Source organism: Diadema antillarum, unplaced genomic scaffold, assembly GCF_040938485.1.
Source record: "Diadema antillarum isolate AM-2024a unplaced genomic scaffold, OU_Dant_1.0 seq00001253_RagTag, whole genome shotgun sequence".
NCBI classification, from domain to species: Eukaryota; Metazoa; Echinodermata; class Echinoidea; order Diadematoida; family Diadematidae; genus Diadema; species Diadema antillarum.
The window spans coordinates 674,402-698,973 of NW_027272039.1; the positions used below are offsets into that span (position 1 = coordinate 674,402).

General features: G+C 38.9%; 1 protein-coding gene across 1 annotated transcript; it reads right to left on the reverse strand.

Annotated features, from left to right (window-relative positions):
• Nucleotides 1-4,225: 4,225 nt before the first annotated feature.
• LOC139745333 (peptide-N(4)-(N-acetyl-beta-glucosaminyl)asparagine amidase-like) lies at nt 4,226-21,377 on the reverse strand. Its single transcript, XM_071655733.1, has 12 exons — nt 21,265-21,377; nt 19,577-19,691; nt 18,809-18,934; nt 17,989-18,151; nt 17,024-17,252; nt 15,830-15,951; nt 14,316-14,461; nt 12,862-12,972; nt 8,209-8,403; nt 7,057-7,239; nt 5,237-5,417; nt 4,226-4,392 (listed from the first exon to the last, which is right to left on the reverse strand). Exons 1-12 carry the CDS (start codon nt 21,375-21,377, stop codon nt 4,226-4,228), a joined length of 1,851 nt encoding a protein of 616 aa, XP_071511834.1.
• Nucleotides 21,378-24,572: the final 3,195 nt, after the last annotated feature.

The window sequence follows — 24,572 nt, forward strand, 5'->3', positions numbered from 1 at the left end:
TGTGGCAAATCTTTCTCATGTTTATACAGACTGTTTATGTTTGTTGACTCTTCTTTAAACCTGTCAATGTTATCTTGAAAACACAATGTTTTAAGAGTTCACACTTCAAATAACATCATAATCCATGCAAACAGATTAATTCTCAATATCTATGAGCCACGTACCCACTTGAACTTGAAGAGAAACACAGAAAAACCCCGTTATAAGGTCGCCAGGACCACCAATTTAACCTCATAGACATTATAGTGTCCCTCCTTCTTAGCATACAGTGCACTCCTGTTATAACGAACACTGTTATAACGAAATTCTCGTTACAACAAAATAAAAATTCAGCTCCCCAAATTAACAGCTATATATCTTTATATGTTTTACAGTTCGGCTATGATGAAATTTCGACATAATGAAAGAAAACTGCTTGTCCCAAGGACTTCGTTATAACGGGAGTGCACTGTACTAAATAAAGAGATCAGCTATACAATGATGGAAATATCGGGACTGCCAAATTAACCTCATTAAAAGCATTACCTTGTTCCACACAACCTCCTTATAATGGGGTTTCTGGACCTTTGTGTAAGGTGTAGGAATCTTGTTCAAGACAAAACATGCAAAACAAAATACATTGTATGCTACTTTTGGAGCAGGCAACCTTCCGGTATGTCATCACTCTTTTATTTGCTTATTTTCACAAAAATGTTCAGAGCAGTAAAAAATTGATAGACTATGCATACCTATAAAATCTACACAATCTGGTCATAATAGCATTTCTGAATTCATTTGGGCACAAGAATTGTCCAAGAAAGATGATCAGCATTCCATAATCCACATAAATAACGTGACAATAACATAACAATGAGCAGTGTAGGACTGGTATTGACAAAAGCAAAATAGATGTTATTTGCAGCCACATGTACGATGCTAAGCAGTATCGATGGGTGAAACTTGGCTGGCTGGCAGAAATGAGATAAGATTCACACTTTGAGCTGATTTCTGTCAGGAGTTTGCTTTTTTGTGACAATTAGAATCACTGTTAGTTACTTTTTCATGTAATATTGGTATTCTAAGAGTTATGTGAGGGTGGGAGGGTAAGCTCTAGAATATCAAGTCCTAAAGAAAGTATTGTGGCTTTTTTTTTTGGGGGGGGGGGGGGAGGGAGGGGATGGGAGCACTTGATTTCTGGCAAAGAAAAAAAAAACGGCTAGATTTTGCTTTGCTGAAGTGCCAACAATGCAAATTTCTTCTCGAGCAATGGGATGGAATCAATTGTGCAATCACTTTCTTCTGTTTGTACAGAAATTGATGTGATGAGTCATATGAAATATACAGTGTACATGGACATATTTTGTAACGTACACTGTATCAACATTACCGGCAGTTGGTGAGGTACCAGTGCTGTACATGCACACAAACTACAAAATTGTACGTTGTTTTCAATCGGGCCAAGCTTGTAAGAAACACTCTTGCGTGACAATGGTCTACGAAATAGCAACTATAGGTAATTCTTTCCTATTTTGTTTTTCAATCGCCTTCAGAGTGTGGTACAAAAACCTACATGAGAATATCTTACAGTGATCTCCACCATCACTCCTGGATCAACTCCTGTAGGCATGAAACAGGCTGTTGTACACTGTATGTGCAAAATTACACACTGCTATCCTAATTCCTGTTTTACCACACATTTGGTATATAGTGCTTCCTTGCCCAAAGAAGTATATGAAAATATTTCTATCTCCACTGCATTCCAAGATGGTATGATCTTGTGACCTTCTAAAGCAAACTTTAACTTGCATGATTTATTTGCCTTGTAATGATCAAATTCTCTCCCGTGTCACACTAAGGTCGACAAGCAAGTGTGGATACAATACCAGTGAAAAATATGTAGCAAAAGGTAAAGCAGCAGCTGTGGGAGGAGTGAAGATACAAAGAGTATTTCTCCCGGCAATGAGTCTCGACTACTGTACGTTTTGTCTTAAAATGGTATAAGGTATAGAAACAGACAATCAATTTTCACTTGTGAATCTGGTTGTGATGCAAACACGCAGGCTTTAGTGCTCTATGCTTAGCTACTGGTATATCATCTGAATCTTGATGGTACAAATCTATGTCACTGACTGCTAATAACAACCTCTTTGGGGGCATCTCGGACAATTGTACATATATATCTATTTCTTTTGTCATTAAATATGTGTGGGTATCTACACTTTATAAGATTTATCTCATCAACTAAATGGATAGAAGAGCATGACTAGCACAGGCCTGCTAAAACAGACTTGCCCGTCAGCGAATATGTGCACTGAAGCATACACTCGTTGGTAACATTCAACTCTAGTCAAGATTTATCAAGTGTGTGTGTGTGTACTTACATGTACATAGAGATTAATGATAAAGCTTGATTATGACTTGTTATGGGGATTCACAAATATGTCCAGGTCGGGCCAGCCCTCCCATTGCATGGTATCCTCATGCTACTGGCTCTTTAAAAGCTAAGTGTGTTGGCCCTCACTAGCCCCGGCCCAAAGCTACTTCGAAACCATGTTACATATTTGGAGCAGCTCAGCATTCCCTACCTCTGTAGATGATCCCGGCCAAAATCTGACCAGAATGTGCTCTGAACAAAGGTGACAAGACTATTTCCTCATCTTCCCCCCTATAAACAGGTGACTCCCATTATTAAAATGAAATTCCTCAGGACTGGAAGTTTTCTTTCGTTGTATCAAACTTTCGTTATAGCCACACAATTACAGTATAAAAAGATATATAGATAATAATTTTGGAGCCTGAATTTTTACTTCGCTGTACCAAAATTCCGCCATAACAGTGTGAGTTATATAACTGGAGTGCACTGTAAAGGTATCTTGGCTCAGGTGGGCTAGAAAAAAGCCTCTCATCAAGAATGCCAAAACTGAATTTTGCAACTCTGTGAGCAGACACAGAGGGTTCGTGAAAGTTCTTAGAAAGGGACCCCAGGTACAACACTCACACAAGAGTTCTCATATGCATTTACTCGATTGCTAGGCAGCCATTGAACACAAAGCCTAATAAGTTCAGCCCTTGTCGTGTTAGGGTAAATCATTAACGCAACAAAAATCTAACTCTTTTAATCACACACAGAGACATGATTATTGCTTTGAAGATATACAGAAATAGGTTCATTTATTGAATTATACTGTACACTATGTTAAAGATAAACAGAAAGAAATTGACACATTTTTTATGTCATGCCACAAAGGAATGTGCAGAATATAAAAAAAAAACCATTGTCAACAAAATACACATAACTTTTCATTTTAGAATGAGGACAATTTTCTGAGATACATGTAGTACTATTATAGACTCTCATATCTTTAGTTTCTTTCTAAATGCACAAAGAAAAAATTATAACACATTTGTACAAATTGTCACACAGTGTATACCTCTATAAAGTAATTGCAGACACCACATGGTACAAATAGAGCACAACAATTTCAGATGGGAACACAATGGACCTCATCAGACCTAGCCTTTTGACAAGGCTCTCTTGCTGTATGATGGCGAGCAAAACGAGCCCAGTCGAACTCGATAGCCATATAGGCATAAAATACCATACAGCAAAAAGGGCCTTGTCAAAAGGCTACATCAAACCCTGTCAGCCCAATTTTCAAAACTAGATATGAATGGTATCTTTCTTCAATAAACTGGCAGTCCTCACAGGGTTAAACTCTGATCTGGTTTTGAAGTGATGATGAGTACTTCAGTATCATCATTACATCTGCGAAGGAGGTTATTTTTGGCGGCATTTGTTCGTTTGTTCATTTATTTGTTTGTTTGTCTGTCTGTCTGTTTGCAAAATACCTCAAAAAGTGGTAGATGGACTTGGATGAAACTTGCAGGAAAAGTTGATGGCAACACATAGGAACAAATGATGAAACATTGCTGGTGATCTGGATAACCATAAGCATCTGGACCCACAATACTGTTTCAAAATTTTTTTGAAGGCTATCATCAGCAAATGGGCCGACAAAAGAGGGAGTTCAAGCTGCTCGTATTTGAGGTGTGCATATGCGCACTGAGCATGCATTCAAAGTGCAGTGATGTACACATACACATAAACAGAAAAGCTACTTCATCATTGGAAAGAATGGGCGATTTTCATACACTCAGCATGTTTGTAAGGGTGGAAATGAGCTGCTTGGTGGAGGTCTAGTTATCATTATTACTTTTTTTTTCACTCTTTTTAGTTAGGTGACCATTAGCCCTCTCTGAGGTGGATGCAAATGTCCAGGAGGTGTTGTGTGGTGGCGTCCTCCTCCTGCCGAAACAGCTGCGTGTGCTGCCACATCTGACCGCCGCTCAGCTCCGCCCGCAACTCGGCGTGGCTGGACCCCGAGATGTCGTCTCTCACTTCGTGGAATTGACCTTGGAGAAAGGTTTATTTTGGAGTGAACGAGGCTGATAAAATCTTGTCTCTCATCAAAATGTAGTTCACCTTTACTGTATTCTCAGACCATTTTGTTGCACACAAGCAGCAGAATCTACAATAACTTATCGGTCTCCTATACAATGGCATTTAACCCACATACTGTGCTTCCCTCACTGACTGGCACTTGCAATGGAGTGAGTTCCTTCACCTATTGGCACAGATGTATTTAACTAACAATCTACTCAAAAGATTACCTAATCTCACTAATTCCCACTAATCCCCACTAAGTCACCATGGCCTTCCTATTACACTGAGGCATTGTTATGCCTTAGTAGTGCTTTTCAACCATAAAAGGAAAGTCAAGTTTGGGGAAACTGAGCAAATGGTAATGAAAAGCTTACCAAGTTACAGCCATGTGCCTGGCCAATCAAAGTGTTTATCAAAAGATGTTACTTTGAACCACTGTTAGGTTACAAAAATTTGAGGTACAGGAAAGTTTGTCTAGAATGGCAATTATCATAGAACATGAATAAGAGGGAGGAAAGAGAAGCAATACTTTGAGATGTTTCATTCCCAAGCGCTCATGCCTCCATCTCTTCTGGATATCACTCTTTGTACTACAGTGCACTCCAGTTATAACGAACATGGTTATAACAACATTCCAGTTGCAACAAAGTAAAAATTCAGGCCTTAACATTATCCAGTCTATGTATTTCTATTGTTTATTTGTTTGGTTATAATGAAATTTTCATGTAATGAAAGAAAACTGCTGGTCCTGAGGACTTTATGATAACGGGAGTCCACTGTACATCTCTGAAACCTTTGGATTCATATTCTTACTTGATCCATCCAACTCGGTGGAGCTCCCTTCCCCTTGCAGGGTCCAAGCCACGAGGGCGTCCTCATAGGTGGTGCTGGCGGCCCTGACCTTGATCCAGTCGACGACGAGGCCGGAACCGGTGACATCAAATCTCCAGGAAACGGAGCCATGGTCGGTGAACTCCTCTCTTGCCAGATAGACCTAGGAGAAGGGAGAAACATGTTGAGGATTTTATTGGTCAAGGGAATGAGAGCATTGCTGGTGCCCAACAGTACCACCAATGGGGCATGTCGACTGTGTCGAGCCAACATGCTCTCGATGATGCCATAGGGCCGATCTAATGAGATGCATGTTTGATATGATGTCACACACAAGAATTTGTTTCTACCAGTGGAGTGATGGCAAAATTCAGGATGATTACCGACAGTCATCACCTTTGGCCCCTTAGAGCAAGCTATTGTACGGGGGAAAAAAATGTCTCAAGAAATAAGGAATATTCACCTGGGTAAGAAATTCACGAGAAATTCCATCTCGTATTCCAGTTCACATTAATTTAAAGAGTTTCATCCTATAATGATAGAACATTGAAGGTGTCATCAAAATCAGAACACTACAAAGGAACTTATGACACACAAAATTTTCATTAAAAACTGACAGTAATCATACAGTAGATCAGAAAACTAATATTGGATGAGACTGACAGGAGCTCTGCTTTGAAACTCCACCATTGGTTCTGTACGCAAAGAATATCATGGATATGAGTTGTGCTCAAAGCTCTGGCAACATATTATGCCCTTCTAAACAAACAAGTGAATATTGCCAAGTAATTATGACTCTGAGAAGACTTGGTGTGAGTTCTACATCCTTCAGCTCTTTCTGTGCTTTGGGTGCTGACTGGAACAGCAAACCCAATAGCTTTGCGTACACTGTCCCTGGCACAGATAATTTTTAATAATGCTTTCATCTTACTCAATTCATTTGAGTCTTCCCCCATTCATGAATCCATTCAATCCACCTTCAACTCAGAATGGAGTTTCACTTCCTTCTTTAACCCACTGTGTGCTTTGAGTATCGACTGACAGAGAAAACCCTTTAGCATCGTATACACTGTCAAAAGTCCCCGGGACAGATAGGGTTAAAGATGCTTCAATCTCACTCACTTTGTTTGAGTCTTCCCTCATTATTAGGTTGTTCATTGAGGTCATTTATTAAGGTTCAATAAGGTCATTCATTAAAGTCACCTTGAACTCTAAGGGAATTTTTTTCTAGTTTTTTAACCCTGTGTGTGCTTTGAGTGTTGATTGACACAGAAAACCCCATAGCGTTATACACACCGTCAAAAGTCCCTGGATCAGAAAGGGTTATAGATGCTTTTATCTTACTCAATTTATTCAAGTTTTCCCTCATTCATTAATTCATTAAAGTCACCTTAAACTCTGAGTGAAGTTTCATCAAATTTTGTTAACACTTTATGTGCCTTGAATGCCGACTGGCTTTGTGCACACTGGGTGATTTCAACTCCAGTGGTAGTGCTAGTGCTGGTGCTATCTCCCAAACAACTGCCGTAAATCAAGCTCCAACACTGACGGTCAGATTAATGCAATGATACGGATCACAATTATCGATCCCTAACACTAGGTGTTGGCACCAAACCACCGCGACAACCGCAGGAAAAAGTCCTCATCATAATTTTTAGGTCAACCTCCCAACACCTACTGATCTCAAGTTTGGTTTTATCGCCGGTGCTAGTGCTGAGATAGCACTAGAACTAGCACTAGCACCGAACTTGAAATCACCAACTGTCCAAAGTCCCTAGCACAGAAAGGGTTAATGAACTCACCATCTGCCAATCAAATTCGTGCTTTCTAAACATGTTGGTGCTGGTCCACACACAGCTCTCCCAGTCTTCCGTCTCTGCGCTCCCGTCCGACAGCCTGACATACTTATTGCTGGCCGTGTTGTATTGCACGTGGATGCACCTCGACTGTTTCTCCGATGGAGTCGGTCGGAAGACAAACCCGACCTGGGCAGGCGGTGATTGCATGAGAAAGAGATAGATATCAGTGTTTCGTGACAGAAGTGGCCACGAAGTATTTGTCCATTCAAGAGGGAATTTCAGGACGTAGAGAAAGCTGTCTTGTACATAAAACTTGGCAAAACCACAGGAACAGAGAAGAAATATTTACATTGAAAGAACATTCATTCAGGGGGCAATTCCCCCCACTGCATAATGTGGATTCAGGAAATGCAGAATGACTAGTGAAACACTCATTTAAAGTTTGTGGAAGATTAATCTGTTCAAAAGTTACACATTGTTGAAAGTTTCCGTTAATATTACATACTTGTATGTGCAGCCCTTATTATCATTGTTATCATCATCATCTCTATGATAAAAATGATGATGATGATTATTGTTACCATTGTCATCATCATCATCATTATTTTTATTATTATTATTATCATTATCATCATCATCATCATCATCATCATCATCATCATTATTATTATTATTATTATTATTATTATTATTATTATTATTATTATTATTATTATTATTATTATTATTATTATTATTATTATTATTATTATTATTATTATCATTATTATTATTATTACTATCATTATTATTATTATTATTATCATTATCATTATTATCATTATTATCATTATTATTATTATTATTATCATTATCATTATTATCATTATTATCATTATTATTATTATTATTATCATTATTATTATTATTATTATTATTATTATTATTATCATTATCATCATTATCATTATTATTATTATTATTATTATTATTATTACTATTATTATTATTATTATTATTATTATTATTATCATTATCATTATTAATGTCCAGCTCATACTTAAATTTCATTTACCATTTTCTAAAAAGGGGAAAAAAGTAGTGTGTTATCTGCAAGATATAGGTAGGAGGGGGAGGTACTCCTCTCAGCTACTTCTTGTGTGACCACAGATGTACCTGTGAGCTGGGCGTGGCACCCCCTAGGCCTCCTGTGCCCGTTTCCCCTCTTGCTGCCCTCCAGGTTAGGGACCCCGACGACCGCCCCTGGTCCTCGCCGTCCCTGGCTCTCTTAGGGGACAGGAACTCCACCAGCTCCCGGGCAAACCTCTCCTGCAGTTGGCGCCTCCTGGCTCCCGTCTGGTTGGCTTGTCGCTGTCATCGAACAGGAAAAAAAAAACACACACACCAATTTGAAGAATTGCTTTTTAGAGGGAAATGCCAACCTGACATTGTGTGACTTTTGACTCCAAAAGTGAATGGCGCAGATGCTGGTATGTTGCTATCTCCAACACAACTCAAGTTACGTGCATCACCATCACTGACCCGACAGCAAAGCCAGAGGGCTTCAACCTCCCTCGGAAACAGTGGCTCACCCCGAACCGCACCCGAACCCTCCATGCAAGGACAGGCCATTGTCTACACAAATGAGAGTTCTCGGCTAGCCCGGCGTGTGATTGCGGTCATCCTGACCAAACCCTGCGTCACATTGTGGAAGACTGCCACCTGCGGAAGTTCCCAGGCCGGCTTGAAGAACTTGCTCAAGCAAGTGATGCTGCCCTGAACTGGATCCACAGCTTAGATATCAATCTATAAGACTATGACCCCCATCCACTCCGTTGTATTGCATCATAAGTCAGAAGAAGACGAAGGAGAAGATTGTGTTACTTTGTATGAAAACCACAAAATCTGAGAAGCACATCAGCGAAAATTTTGGGGAAGAAATTGGACATATGTAAAAAATTATGAATTGTACAAGTTTAGAGAGTAAGCCAAATTGGCAACTCTGTGTGATCTTGAGAGGTGTTGAGCAGCTCGCCACATGTTTTGCACACAAAATTTCACTAATTTTTATTTTCCTCAAGTATTTCGGCACAGACAGAACTTAACAGCTGAGGAGGACAGACAAATAGGTATTACTCTTAATTATATACTGAGAACAGGTCTGAAGAAAATATTTTTCTAGGGCAAAAAAATGAAAGTTGGTGATTTTTTTCTTTTTTCTTTTTTTTTTTGGGGGGGGGGGGAACAAAACGAGTGGAGAGCTGCTCAGCATCAAACTCATACAGAGTTGCTAATTTGCTCTACTCTCTAAATTGTTGAAATTCACAACTATTTTTTATGCATCCGATTTTTTTCCATAAGTTTCACTGATCTATTTCTCTTATTAATATTATTATCTTTTTTTTAGATTTCACACAATTGTACAACATACTATCAAAATGGAATTTCCCTTTAAGAATGACAAGTGCTGGTGGTGTGAAGATATGTTACCAAAATGGGGAAAAAATAACAACAACAACATATCTGCACCGAAGGAAACACATGATAGATTTGTACTTATTACTGTGATGCATATGCCTCAGGCTTTCAACCTTTATCCATACTATAGATAATGCAACCTTTGTATTGACTATTCCTTTTTTTCATGATACTACGTAACAGTTGTCTATACCGTATGTCCCCCCAAAAAATTACAACGGGACCCTCCACAACGATAACTTTGAAAATAAAGAATCAATCCAAATGCAATTTCAGGATATGAAACTATGATTTATCAACCACATCTTACAGAAAACCCCATCCGATTTGCTTCAGTGGTCAAAAAGAAATGAGGATCTTTGTAGAGCACCTCAGGAATCCTTTCTCTCCAAGTCCTTTCCATTGTGTTCACACATTAATGTGCAGTTCCAAGTGCTAAACTTGGAAGAAACAAACCCATGGAATGCTTTACAATGATCCACATTTCTCTGGAATCACTTAGCCAAATTGAATAGGGTTTTCTGCAAAATATAGATAAAGATGTTATATTTCTAGACCCTGAAATAGCACTCAGACAGTTTAATCATATTGAAAGTTATCAATGTGGAAATCCGGTTGTATCTTTTCTTTTTCTTTCTTTCTTTTTTTTTTTTTTTTTGGGGGGGGGGGGGGGGGGGGTGACATACTGTACTGTTACTGTATTCCTCCGGAAATATGAAACCTGGTAATATAAGAATCCTGTCTGAGAGAATTGACCTTTATCTACTTCACTGCACTTCCTCAGGACTGATGTGACACAAAGTGCACTCACCGAAAGATAATCCATCATTGCTTCAATGCTCAGTTTCTAGCCGACTATTGCATTTCACTGTCAATCCACAGACACAGCGACAACATTGGACATTTGATGATTGCATTATGGAAGATTACATTTTAAATTAAAAGTCCACTCGACTTCCTTAACTTTTCATCCACTTTTGATCAAATTTTCATTATTGTGCTTATCAAGTGTTAAAGGAGACCTGATAATTTTCAGATTTTTACATTTGAACAACTATAAATTAGTTATACTGAGGACAGAGTTTCAGAACTTATTATAATTGGGATGAAGAATAAGAATATTTTCAAAATTTAGAACAAACTGCAATGAACAAGGATGATGACATGGCAGAGTCACCATAAGAATGCATGAGTTGGGGCTCAAGGAAGCAGAACAAAAGAAGAAGGCATGCATAGATTATACACAGGTGAACTCACAAGAAAGCGGTATTGTAATATGGAATTACACTGCTACATTTCTGAAATATGTGAGCCTCCTATGTCATCATCCTTGTTCAGTGTAATTTGTTTAAGATTTTTCAAAGTATTGTTTCTCTGCACAAGAACCACAATAAATTCCACAAATCTATACATGGAGTTGTCGATTTATGTACTACATGATGTGAAATTATGAAAATCGTCTCGAATGTCCCTTTAACCTTCCTTTTGAGACTAACGTTTTGCTGAAAAGAATTCCCCTTTAAAGTCATACTAGAGATGGAGTAGCATTCCACTGTTAATGGTTTACACATCTTTTTTTCTCTCAAATTAACCTGGCATCAAAGGACACAAATCTTGAAAAGACACAAAAGCTTGAGAGACAGATAGGTGACATTCCACATTGCGTTCAAATCGACTTTAATGAAGAGAGTGAAATCAGACTTTTTATCAAAAGTGGATTGAAAAGTGAGAAAATTATGAGAAATTTCATGATTCTTTAGTGATTTTCATCAAATCATGATATTGGTTGAAAACATGTGTCAGAATCAGCGGAGGTGATGATGTCATCAGCTTAAAATCTCCAACTGACATGTACACAAAAATGTTAACCCTTAAAGGGACGGTACAGTATTGGTGGAGCCGAGGATTTGGCTTTTAACTTTTTGCGAGATACCAAGAAACCACTTATGAAATGGTACAGAGCATGCCATTCTAAGAGGAATTCAAAGTTTATTTCATGAAAATCTGTTTTAAAATGGCTGAGACATTCAAAAACAAAGAAAAACAAAGCAATCGTAATAAAATGTGGGTCCCACATTTTATTACGATTGCTTTGTTTTTACTATACGACCCCTTTATGGACAAGTTTCGATTATATTCAGGCAGGTGTCTATGGCAAATGTATGTTGTAGCAAAATCAGTCCGTCCTCAACGGTTTAAAAAAAAAAAGTTATTGGTTGATGAATTGGCGACTACCAACCTGCCCCATTCAAATAAAAAAAAAAAATCATCATTGCTTTACTTTTGAAACAAAACAAATGTTTCCTGAAAGGATAAAGTTTCATTGGTAATTATTTTAATAACCCGTTGAGGACGGACTGATTTTGCTACAACACGCATTTCCCATAGACACCTGCCCGAGTATACTCGTGACTCGCCATCAACAGGTTAATATAAAACATCGATTTTGGGAAATATTTGAGTGTAGTTCAATGAGAGACTTCAAGTGAGGTCATGACATGACTGTCTCATCTCATTCGAATACCTGGTTGCTAATCTCTAAATTTCCAGAAAACATGAAATTGATTTTCCATGAACTCTTTTTTTCCAGGTTCAATTTTGATGCAACTTCTATAATTTTGTTCATCTGATCTTAGTCACTTTATTTAAAGACACTCAGTCGTGGCGAGTGGTTTGTGCGGCACGGAGACGAACGCAACACGCTGCCTTCCCCATTCTGTATCAAATGTAGTGACCCCGAATGAGAATAGCGCTGGCTCAATGGGTCAGCGAACAAAACGTAAGAGTTCTGTGGGCTACAAGAGAGCTCTCTGTGCTAATCTCCTAACCCAAAATGGCTGTCCGAGCGAGCCACAGGAGCTTCCGAATGGACGCACACTCTCAGTGCGCATGCGCATGAAGAGAGGCCAAAAGAGCCACGCGGCTTCTGACCTCTCTCCTCCGATCACCGCAGCTCGCCGTGACAATATTTGTGTATGATGCGTACACACACGTACACACACACACACGTCTTCTGGCCTCTCTCCTCCAATCACCGCAGCTCGCGGTGACAATGTTTGTGTATAATGCGTACACACACACGCACACACACACACGTGTCTCAGTGGCAGCATTGTTCCACACCTTTATGGCTATAGCAGCGAGTCTGGCATTGCGCAATTGCATGCACAAACTTCGGTCGTTCGGAGTTTACGTAACATTAGGGATGGCGATCGGCTGCCTTTAAAGCTAACTTGAACATAGTGTGAAAACTGCTCTTTGAGCAAGCTAGAGAAATCATCAGATGAGACAGAAGGGGAAAGATTTAAAACATCTCCCTGGAGGAACTAGCCGGGATTTGAATCAACTCACCTGACGATTCAGCTTTGCGATGAAGTCCACCAACCATTTCTCCCGGCAGTCCTTCCTCCGTCCGATGACCTCGTGCTCCTTGGCGGTGTACCTCCATGTAACATCCACCACCTGTTCCGACCGAAAGAACAGCGTCAGCAGATGACATTATTCTTTTTTTTCCTCTTCCAACAAAGTGACTGTGTTGGTTGACAAATCATTCAAATTTTGTAAAAATATATTCTTGTACATGCCTCATTCCCCAGTCTTGCCATGATTGGGCATGTACCTTACTGCTAATAAAAAGTGAAGCGGGATCTTTCACACCGGCAAGTTTGTGCCTCCCTCATTCACAAGACCTTCATCGTATGTCCCATATGAGGAAAAATGTGTTTGAGTCTTGTGACAAAGGAGATGGTAAGATAAAGAAAAATATGTACAAAAAATGGGTGGAAATAATTGGTCGTGTGCTATTCTAATGTGACTGTTCACACCAAATGTGAACTGTGGTAACCAGAACAGTAGCCGTAATGGTTTTTATGCGATTGCTCTGAGCGATTTTGGTACGGTCTGGTGTGAGGGGGACTTATGTTTGACTCACTGGGCCATGAACTGGGGACTTCCAGATTGTATGACAGAAAAGCGACAAACTGAGCCAGCTTATCCAACTATGAGAAGTATAAGTTACAGACATACCTGCCTGAAAATGCCACTCAAAGAAAACACAAAATGTGAATTTTACACACAGGTCTTTACAAACAGGTGGTCATTGCACACAAGTGGTTTTTACAAACAGATTGAATGTGGCTGCCACTATAATAGACATGGACATTTTCACTGTTCCTAATACATTGTAATACATGCACACATGCTTCATTACCTACCTAATAACCATCATAACATCATCCACTATTATGTACAGATATAGAAGAATGTGTTCATGAAAAGTATTTTCTAGATATGTGATCTCCACACTTTACTCGACATGGAGATGTCCGCATGAAACTATTCTTTATATCCTGACTTTGTGCTTGCCACGGGCCATTTTCAATGTCTTCTTTCTTCTTTTTATGTCCAATGGCATCTGCGCCGAACATCATGCACAAATTAGAACTGTACAGAAGCAGCATATCAGTTGTCACTAGTTGCAATAGGTGAGGTCAGACATTGTATGTGATTTCCTCACTACACGATCTCTGTACGAGGGATTTTTAACCCGTTGAGAACGAGTCCCGAGTATACTCGGGCAATTGTCTCTGGGAAATGAGTGTTGTAGCAAAATCAACCCGTCCTCATAATCAATGGGATGAGGTGGTGCTGAGTGCAGGTGGTTGCTAGGGACAGGTGGTCACTAAGGTAGGTTTGAGCAGACCTTGGAAAACAAGTAAACACTGAATAACGATCACTCAAACACAGGGCTGCAAACAGTAGGATAAGGAAATGATTGTGGGGGTGGTGGGGGGGGGGGGGCTGACCTCCTCAAAGGAAAATGCAATGATGTAGGAGAGTCTCTTGTTCCAGCCGTGTTCGTAGAGCAGAGGCTTGTCGCAGCAGTTCTCGCATGGGTCGGTGTGCATCCAGCGCTGCTGTGACTGTGAGAAGACTTCTGTCCAGACGTGATCTACAATCAAGACAAAAAAAAATGTATATATGAATGTATATAATAAACAAATATCTATATCATTTTGTGAATAATCTTTGACTGTCTCTCTACCTCCATATGTTTGTGCATCTATCTCATCTCTCTCTCTCTCAATCTTATCAGTAGATGAAATACATATATCACATATACTAAATATATAATTGTATATGTCTGTCTGTGTGTCTGTCTGTCTCTCTCTGTCTTATCTATCAATCTATCTGTCAATCTATCAATCTATCAATCAGTCTATCTACAGGTATATGTAAATTAAAGCCAAAACATAGTTCTCAGAAGGGCTCAAAACTTATTTTCCATTATGCGGATCTTGCTTGCAATACATCAAAAGGGTCTACTAAGAAACTTAACTGGCTGATGCGATTTGCCAGGATGGTGAGTAGTTTGAGAGTATTTTGAGATCAAAAGTGGAGAATAATTTTGACCGTAGTGCACAACTTGTATTCCGGAAGGACCCTCCCCATACAGCATTGTGGGGAGGTAGCATGTTACATGATGATTGATTGTGCCCTTGCAATCGTAATCTGCATGTGATACACTCTAGTGCATATGATCAATGGACATCATTGTGTCCCGATTTGCTGAGTATTTATAATTGATAATGAAAAATTATGAAGCAACCACAAATGGATAAGCCATAAGATTGTGGACTTCCAGCAAACCTTTTTGGCTAATATTTTGCATTTTCGGCATTACACAATTGAAGATGTGTTATTACAGTGTTATTTCACTCATTTTTTATGCATGCATGTAGATTTTGGAACAACAATCAACAGTTCTGCAGGCATACACAAACTAAGTTCTGGCTTTTAAAGAACCTTAAGACAAAACAGGGAATAGAACTAACAGTTTAACCGACAAAACTCAGACGACCTACAAAATTCAACCTACAAAATTTAGACGACGTATCCGTGTCAAGCAATTTACAAACTGTGATACTGTAAATATCCTAGATAGACAAGTGACAAATAACAGTAAGTGCTTTAATCAAATAAGAGCACGAACAGAACAATTCAGGAACTCATTCTTTCCATCTACTGTCATCGAGTGGAACCACCTGAGTGACGCCACTATCAACTCGCCATCAATCGACTCATTCAAAAAGGCCATCGATAGAACTGCCTAATTACCCCTACGCCCTCTCTCGTCCGATGCGTTATGCCCAGTAGGGCCCTGCATCGTACACATCCAGAACAAGAACCAGAACCAGAAGATAAAGTAGTCTTAAGTCTTTCAGCACCCCAGGCAACAACACTCTACATTGTGGCAATGAGTATTTCAACTGGTGGTATTCAGAGGGAGGGAAAATTAATGATAGGAATGACAACCCACCAGTCCAGTCCAACACGTGTCTGGCCTCAAAACCCAGTGCCCGGCAGCAGAGCGTGAAACAGTTGGCCCACTCCCCGCATCGCCCCGTCCGCGTCTCCAACAACTTCTCTGGGTGGTTGTATCTGTAGCAACATACGGGAGCAATGATTAGCTGCTTCAAATAACAAAATTGGAATCCAGCCATGAATTCTGTGTCAAAATGACAGATAAACAAAAATCCAAAATGAAGATAAACAAAAATCCAATTTCTGTTCCTGTAGAAGACACATTAAACTGTCACTTAGTAATGATCTTGGCTGACATTTGAGAGATATCAGCAAGACTGCATCCAGCCTCATGTAAGTACAGTATGCTATGCTAATTTGTGTAATACTGTCTATGGTGTAATTCTTTACATCATTATATGGCTGCATCTTTTTAAATGTATAAACCAACAAGATATTTCTGAGACAATGAAATCCTCAAAATCAAAATAAAATTCTCCCAGTCTTATTCATAAAAGTTAACTTGACCATAGACTGATGTTCCCCTCTTATACTTGCAAATAACTGGACAAATTCTGCAAGAACATACAATTATGCTTTTTAGCATTTCTCCTCATTTCCAGCATTTCTGTACACTTACAATATTTTGTAAACTTATCCTTTATTATTTATTGTGATGAAATTTTATGTATTCAATTTCTGTAAAATATTTATATGTTTCTGTTGGAAAAGGAAAAATGAATGAATTAATGAATTATATCCATACCACTGGCACAGACACATATCATACAACCCTCAAAACACACACACACACACACATACACACAAAAAAAAAAAATCTCGAAACTCAAGGACATTCACGCAAATATACACACTAAAACACACACTCTGTGTACTATATACGCAAAATATCTCACCAATCAATACTTGCAAATTTAACAACTCAATAAATTATTGCCGTCTGTGACACTAATAATATGGTGCATTACTGGAAGTACATTGTATCCATGGTGGCAAATTGCTCACATTTTTTCTTCTGAAAAGGAATATGCTAATTTCTCATTTTATCAATAATGCAGTACTAACTTACGAATCCAACCACTTGCAAAAGTATCCTACAAGTCCCAACGCATTAAAGCCTATACCCACAAAGAATACATGGTATATACAGTACATAAAAAACTCAAAATGTTCACAGTGAGTGCCATACCTGGGAAATCTTTCCATGGTGTTGCAGCGAGTACACGTGTACCCTTCCACCCTGCCTGCATCCCATCTCAGCTCCTCAGCCGTCGGCTCCAGCATACCCACGCTCCTCGTCTGGCCCCGGCAGGAGCTGCACTTGGGAGCGTTCATCCAGCGGAAGAAGCGCTCCTTGAACCACTTCAGGAGCTCCAACAGGAGACAGTCTCGCAGATCTAGAGGAGCGTCATCTTCATCTGTCAGCAGATTACAAACATATGACGCAGCATGACAATCAAACATCGAAGGGTGATACATACATTATTATGTTACTGAGTTGGGAAGGTGGGATATTGTTTGAGTTCTGTTCTTAACAGCTGATTATGCAGTGAATACATATAAATGCCCGCATGCGATTATGCATCATGGGGTCATTATTTGTTTTATGAATTTATTAAAAGCTGCAAACATGCATTTATATAACAAAGTACAGGTAACCACTATTGAAAGACCATTATGAATATAAATATCTGAAAATGTATGTTTAGCATTGAATTCATTGCATGCCAATTGACTCAAGATGACTGTGTTGAATGAATTCTGACGTAAGAAAATCTAGCATATATCTTTTATCCTCTCTCATACAGCTTTTCCATAATCCCTCGAGTACACACACACACACACACACACACACACACACACACTCACAACACAAAATAACAAAACACTTGAAGAGAAAGCAAGGGCTTTTTATTTTGGAAGCTTTGGTGATTCATAGTTGAAGGCACAAATGAACAGCAAGTTAAAAGAGTCTGAATGACAAAATGAGTGACGGGATAACAATGGACAACCAACGCATCAATTATTGATTTGAATCGATACGCGTGCTGCAATATTGACTGCAGTCATTACAAGTTGCAATTCTTTTCCATGTGCTTCACGAATTGAAGTACAGAAATTAGGAGGGGGGGGGGGGAGAGAAGGTGATGTTACCGGATGTTGCCGTGGCGATCCTGTTCAGTCTCTGTTGAGCCTTCTGCCTCAGCTCTTCATATGGTATCTTGTCCCTGGCTTTCTGCTGTAGGAGGGGATCCTCATAAATCATCACATGAGATGCAGAGCTTGTTAACTTCTGTGCAAAGCTCTGTTCTTGAGCCTTGAATGGGAAATGGAGAAATGATGCAAAACAATGTCGGTATATTTAAACCCACTCTTTCCAATACATGGGACTACTTTAAGGTCATGCATTTGCTGTTTGTTAGGGATTTATCACATTGTACTTGAAGCTGAAAGCGTTGCTGACAAAAACTGACGCGACTACCTTCATTTCTGATCAAATCGATAGAAATATAAGACAATCCATCATCACTCGCACCAACGGATCTCAAGGACAAGATAATCTCTTGTATTAAACACAATAAATGATTTATCACATACTTAGAGTTCATATCTAAAATCTCTGTGTTTTTATGCTGTTGTTTTTCTTCGTTTACATCACCAGAATAAGACAGTATTATGAACAAAAAAGTTATACTCAGAAGATGGCAAACATTGGAAGTCAGTGGGATAGATACTCATCGGCAAAGGGGAACATAACATTCATGTTTCCATTCATATTGCTTGCAGTACAATCATAACACAATGAAGTTTTAACCTGAAATGACTGCCTGAATCTTTTCATACACAATACCATAGCTGCTGCTGTATCTCCATGTGATGGCTAGTTTTGAGAGAGAAAACAAAAACAAAAAACAAAAAAATGGGTTGCAGTGATGTCCTGGGGACTGAACTAACATTATCATGGAAGTCTCACCTGTACAAAGATGTGATTGTTGAGCTGAGAAGAGATGACCACCAGTCTCTCCTGGCCAAGCAGCTTCTGAAACAATCTCAGTCCCTCCAGAGAGTCGGTCTCATTCAGGGTGATCTTATCGTCATTCTGAAACAGCAGCACAATATCACAAGTATTCTTCATTTATTATTGATACGATGATAATTCAATCAGCATCACCACCATCATCATCATCATCACCATCATTGTCATTATCTTTTTCAGCAGCAGCAACAGCAGCATTACATCACTGTCATCAGCAGAACTACTGTAATAAAAAATCACCTGCTCTTTTTTGGTTCAGATCATACGTAAACTTCATTTATTATTTTTTTAATATTCTTATTGTCATCATCATCATAATATTGAAAACAGTCATAGTAACAATACAATATCAATACTCACATTACCTCTCATCAAAGTTAATGTATTTCACTTAAAAACTACTTAACAATCAGCACAATGCAATATGGTGGAAGCTCATCTGATTGACCACAGACGACAATATTAGGAAAATTACCACAGCCGCTGAGCAAGCTATTCACACAGGTGACTACTGCCACATTATGAATCAAAGCATTATGGCAGCACACACAACAGTATCAATCCACAGTCACTGTTCTGCATTGCAAAATCAATCTCACCTACCAAAACAAATTGGGTTTAATACATGTAATTCTTCTCATCTAAGAAGGAAAAATAAAACTACTTTGTACAATATCCAGGAGGAAATTTATTCAATCAAAATACCTCTTGAAAGCCGACGGTGAACAGACACTCGAGGGCGCCGCTCACTGGAAGGACTCGACTCTCAAAGGATTTGTTGCCGAGGCGAATGGAACGGTACTTGGAGACTTCTGGGTGTCTGTTGGTGGTTAAAACATGACAAAAATTGGAATATAAAATTACAATTATGAGAAGATGGGTAGATGAGTTGACGGCTGCAAGCAAAATAGTTGTTAAATCCAATCCTCAAATGCACAGTAACACGTCAACAGATTAAGCCAGTAGTGACTGAATTTAATGCACAATCACAATCACAATGACCTCCCCGAGTATGTCTCTGCAGAGACCACTGTGCGACTTTTTGCGGATGACTGCATCGTGTATCAGGAGGGTCAAGACGGAGGAAGATACTGAACAACTGCGGAGGGATCTGGATGCACTCCAAGTGTGGGAAACAGACTGGCTCATGAAATTTCACCCTCAGAAATGCCAAGTCATGCATGTTACCAACAAGAGGAAGTTGGTCAAGAGTTCAACACCTCACTGCATACATGGAATACCATTGACAGAAACTGAAAAGACAAAATACCTTGGCCTCAATCTCCAGGGTAATCTCAAATGGAACAAACATGTGGATGTCACTACCAAGTCTGCTAACTCAACAAGCAGCTTCCTTCAGAGAAACATTAGAGACTGCCCCCTAAAGACAAAAGTGCTCTGCTACAAAACACTTGTCCTCCCACTTCTAGTAGAATATGCTGCCGTGGTGTGGGACCCATTTACCCAGAAGAATATCATGAAATTGGAAATGGTGCAACGCCGCTACGCTCGCTTTGCCGTAGGAGATTTTAGCCGTACAAGCAGCGTAACTGACATGTTGAAGCAACTTCAGTGGGCCACTCTTCAGGAGAGAAGGGCTCAGCAGAGAGTGTGCATGGTATACTCCATAATCAGCACAGGCTGATCGACATCCCGCATGAACACTTCATACCAGCCACTGGACCATCTACACGAGGGAATCCAAACAAATTTCAAATCCTGTATGCCAGAACCCAAACATATCAGAAGACATTCTTTCCTGACGCAATTAAACTATGGAACTCTTTACCACCAAGTATAAGTAGAAGCACCTCCCTACAGTTCTTCAAACAGGGGGTGCAACAGATTAGGCTTCGTTAAGCCTCTTCTGTCTTTTTTAACTGCACATATAGAATCTGTAGTGATCCTTTTACTCGCACTTTTCATCTGGGCACTTGACAAGCACAAGTACGATAATACGCCAACAGTGGGCTGTACTTTACTGGAAGAAGAAGAAGAAGAAGAAAGAAGAAGAAGAATTAAAGTTTAACCAACGTTAGGCAACGACGACACGATATTTAATTAGCACAGCCTAGAATGCCATTAGGATTTAGTAGTTTATACTGTAGCAAGAAGCTTCAGAAGTAGTTCTATACTATCTAGTTTATGCCCATACATCATCATTGGCTCCCTCTATAAACAGACTTCTAGTTTACGCAAGATTGGCATGCATATCAGCGTAACGCTAGCCCATCTATCATCGTAGCATAAAAAGAAAGGATCTACTAACATAAAAACCTACGTGTGGGACACAGCAAAATATTATCCTGCTCCACAATTTACACTATCACAAAAAGATCATTGTACGTAGAAATCTGAAATAAACCTCGAAAGCTGCGTAACAGAACACATACTTGATGATATTGTTTACATATTTCAGCAGCAATTCGGAGACGTCCAGAAAGGCCGTCGTATCATTCTGAGAAAGTTCGCGGAAAACGCTGAGTATTTCCCTATTGTCATCCATTGTACGGATTTTGTTGTCACAAAATCTACTCGTAATTGTATGTTAGCCTACCTGCCAGTCACTAAGATTTTATTTTTTCATAATTTTCAATTTTGTAAACAGTGACTCATTCTCATGAAAAAAAAAAAAAAAAAAAAAAAAAATACATGTTTGCATCCAGGCTCATAGATATCTCTCTGGCTGAAATGCCAGGGATCCGATTGCTGCTATTATATCCCTGTTTTAAACTGGGATTGCGGAAATTGGACCCATTTGCAAATGCATTATTACAATAAATGTTGCTTCTTCGGGCAAAGCTCAGTGAAAAAACAAACTTTCAAAACTCTGTGGTATTAAAGACCCCCCCCCCCAAAAAAAAAAAAAGAACAAGAAGAAAGTAATACATTTAAATTTTCAGTATTCAAATTTCGTATGCCTACTGTGATACAAGAAATTATGCTTTCTATTTTATGGATATAAGTTACTCAGAAGTATGAGATAGGGCTACACATCAGAAGAATGCAGAGAAAGATAAACACGTGAATTTATTTCAACCTGCGTGCTCTTATTGACTCATCATACAGTTTCTACAATGAATATCTATATTCTTACAGTAAGTACTGTAATATATCAACATAACTGTCGTCGATAGCATTTTTAACTTCGGGAAAATCTTTTAGAAAGGAGAATAAAAAAAGATAAAGCTTACAGTGCCGAATTTTAAAGACATGCTTAAATTTAAGGTAATGGGGGTGGTGTTTTTGTTTTCAAAGTATAGTAAGCTCATACGAAAAAAAAATGATTTAAGTTTCATAAAAATCACACATTAAAGCTGTTAGTTTTGGTTTATTTTCATAGTTCTCAAAAGATAAGCAATACTTTCTGGAAACACAAAATACCTAACATGCACAAAACACATCTCACCAAAATAAAGGCCCCACAGTAAATTTAGTATAGTGTACATTAACACTGAATTTTGATTTTAAAGTTTCATATGACTAGTTTTACCGAAGAGTGATAATAATATCTTAGGTGCTGATGTGGCGTCTTGCCCACTACCTCGTATATCCAACATGATTGTATTGCTTAAGTCGATGATTTGGTAAACTACAAACTCCTCCTCCTGAACTCATCATCACTGGTTATAGATTATTAACTGCAACATGCAGAAACTCTGCAGCGTGAAGGAAACACGTTTTTCTTTTTGATTTCATGTCAACAGTAAAATTCAATGTAGGTCTAGATTATTGTGACATGGGAACCTTGTAGGTTCCTTGGATTTTACCATCATCATCTCATCTAATATAGATAGATGTCTTTTGTACTTTTTAAATCAATTCATTTAGGCCCTATATCATATTCTTTATTTCCATCCAACCAAAAGTAGGGCCTAATGCTTCCAGGTAATCGGTGAAACTCTTAAATACTTTATTATCATTGTATTTTCGATCCGTCCTTGATGAAATATTTTTCTGCTTGTTTGATTTTTACTCTGATTCATTTAAGCCTATATTGACCACGCTGTGGAACTGCTTTTGTATGCATCGTAATGAATATTTTAGGTACACATTTTAGGTATACTATACTCACTGGCAATGTTACTGTGGGCTGGTTGAAAATTACTAAGGGGAAATATTTGTGAAAAATGATCAACGCATAAACACTCCTGTCAAAAGGTCATCATGTTATTATCATAGCTCTTTCGAGAGGTTGATCGTCTCTTATCTAAACCCCAAATCGCCCATCATCACAAACAACATCATGCCCAACAACCGGCTGTCGGAGACGCGAGATTCAACACGGGCCCCACTTTTATGAACGGCTCTAGAGCGAGCCGCCGCCCTGCCCGAACGGCGGGAGGAAAGCAAGGGCAGCACTGGACGTCATTGCCGAGTGCCGGCGTGACGTCGGAGCTTGCGCCCTGACGCACGAGAAAGACGCGGCGACGGCTTCCGCCGTGCTTCTTGGCCAGCGCTCGTGCCTGGGCGGCGGGAGGGGAGACGTGCCACCGTCGAAGAAGGCGGTGAACATACATTGTGGAGGCGTTTTATTTTCAAGCGAGAACGTGTTACCAATTCTCTCTTCTTTCTTTTTTATCTCTCTCACAAACACTCATTTATGCGTTATGGATCAATGCATGAAATAACAAGTTTTGACACTCTATAAACACATTGGCAGCAACAGAAAGTAAAGCTATTTAAGTCCACTCGGGCTCTTCATAATAGATTAAGAAATACATTCCATCTTCAAGTCAGTTTATGCTCTTCCATTCTCGCAAGCGTGACAGAGACATGCATTATTCCTGAAATGTGAACAGATAATGAACAATGTAAGATTGAGCATATAGGCCTAAGCATGAATATTTCAACAATTTCCCTCGTTTCACTCTGCTTTTACATCCTCGCGAAATTGGCATTTTCTAAAACCGAGGTTACTGTTGCGTCCACTTTTACCATTCTCTTTCTTTGTCGCATCATTTTATTTTCCTGAACACTGGCTCGAGATGAGAATATTATCCAGATTTAACGACATAGGAAGCGGCTTGTTCCATTGCTCATCATTTTAGATATTCCAAATGGTTTGCAGGGTTGGTTAACATAATCATGACTGTTTAGTTATTATCTTTTCATGATAACGAAACAAAAGGCGGACGAAATAATGTGTAAATCTAGATGGGACTGTCAGATTGTTAGACAACGCATCATTTTCATTGAATGCTCTCAAAGTGGTGAATCCGTTTGGCGGCCATCACAAATTATGAGTTGTCCACGCAGTAGGCTTATATAAGCTTTGCTTTTTAGTGGACTTCTCAGTTTTTCCTTTTTCCCTCAAGGGGGGGGGATATAGATAATGTGACACATTACATAATTGGTTAGAAACTATTGTATATATACGATATGCTTTTAATTCGTTTATACCTCTCCTTTTCATCATACACAGTCAACTATTGTGTATTCAAGATCATTGCGTAATTTTCCTACATTACGTTATAATGTTCTGAGAAAAAGGAAATGAAATAAGTTGAATTGAATTGAATTGAATTGAATTGAATTGAATTGAATTGAATTGAATTGAATTGAATTGAATTGAATTGAATTGAAGTGAATTAAATTAAATTAAATTAAATTGAATTGAATTGAATTGAATTTCCGTAGGAAGCTGTTGCATGATTGATAACCATGCATATTTCTTCAACTTGCGTAATTTCCAAAAGCA

Excerpts from the sequence above, each read along its gene's own strand:
- LOC139745333 (XM_071655733.1), bottom strand. The coding sequence starts at position 21,377 with ATGGATGACAATAGGGAAATACTCAGCGTTTTCCGCGAACTTTCTCAG. Across the intron at positions 18,152-18,808 it reads ACAATCACATCTTTGTACAG|GCTCAAGAACAGAGCTTTGC; the intron begins GTGAGACTTCCA and ends TTCCCATTCAAG. Across the intron at positions 15,952-17,023 it reads ACCATGGAAAGATTTCCCAG|ATACAACCACCCAGAGAAGT; the intron begins GTATGGCACTCA and ends ATGTTGCTACAG.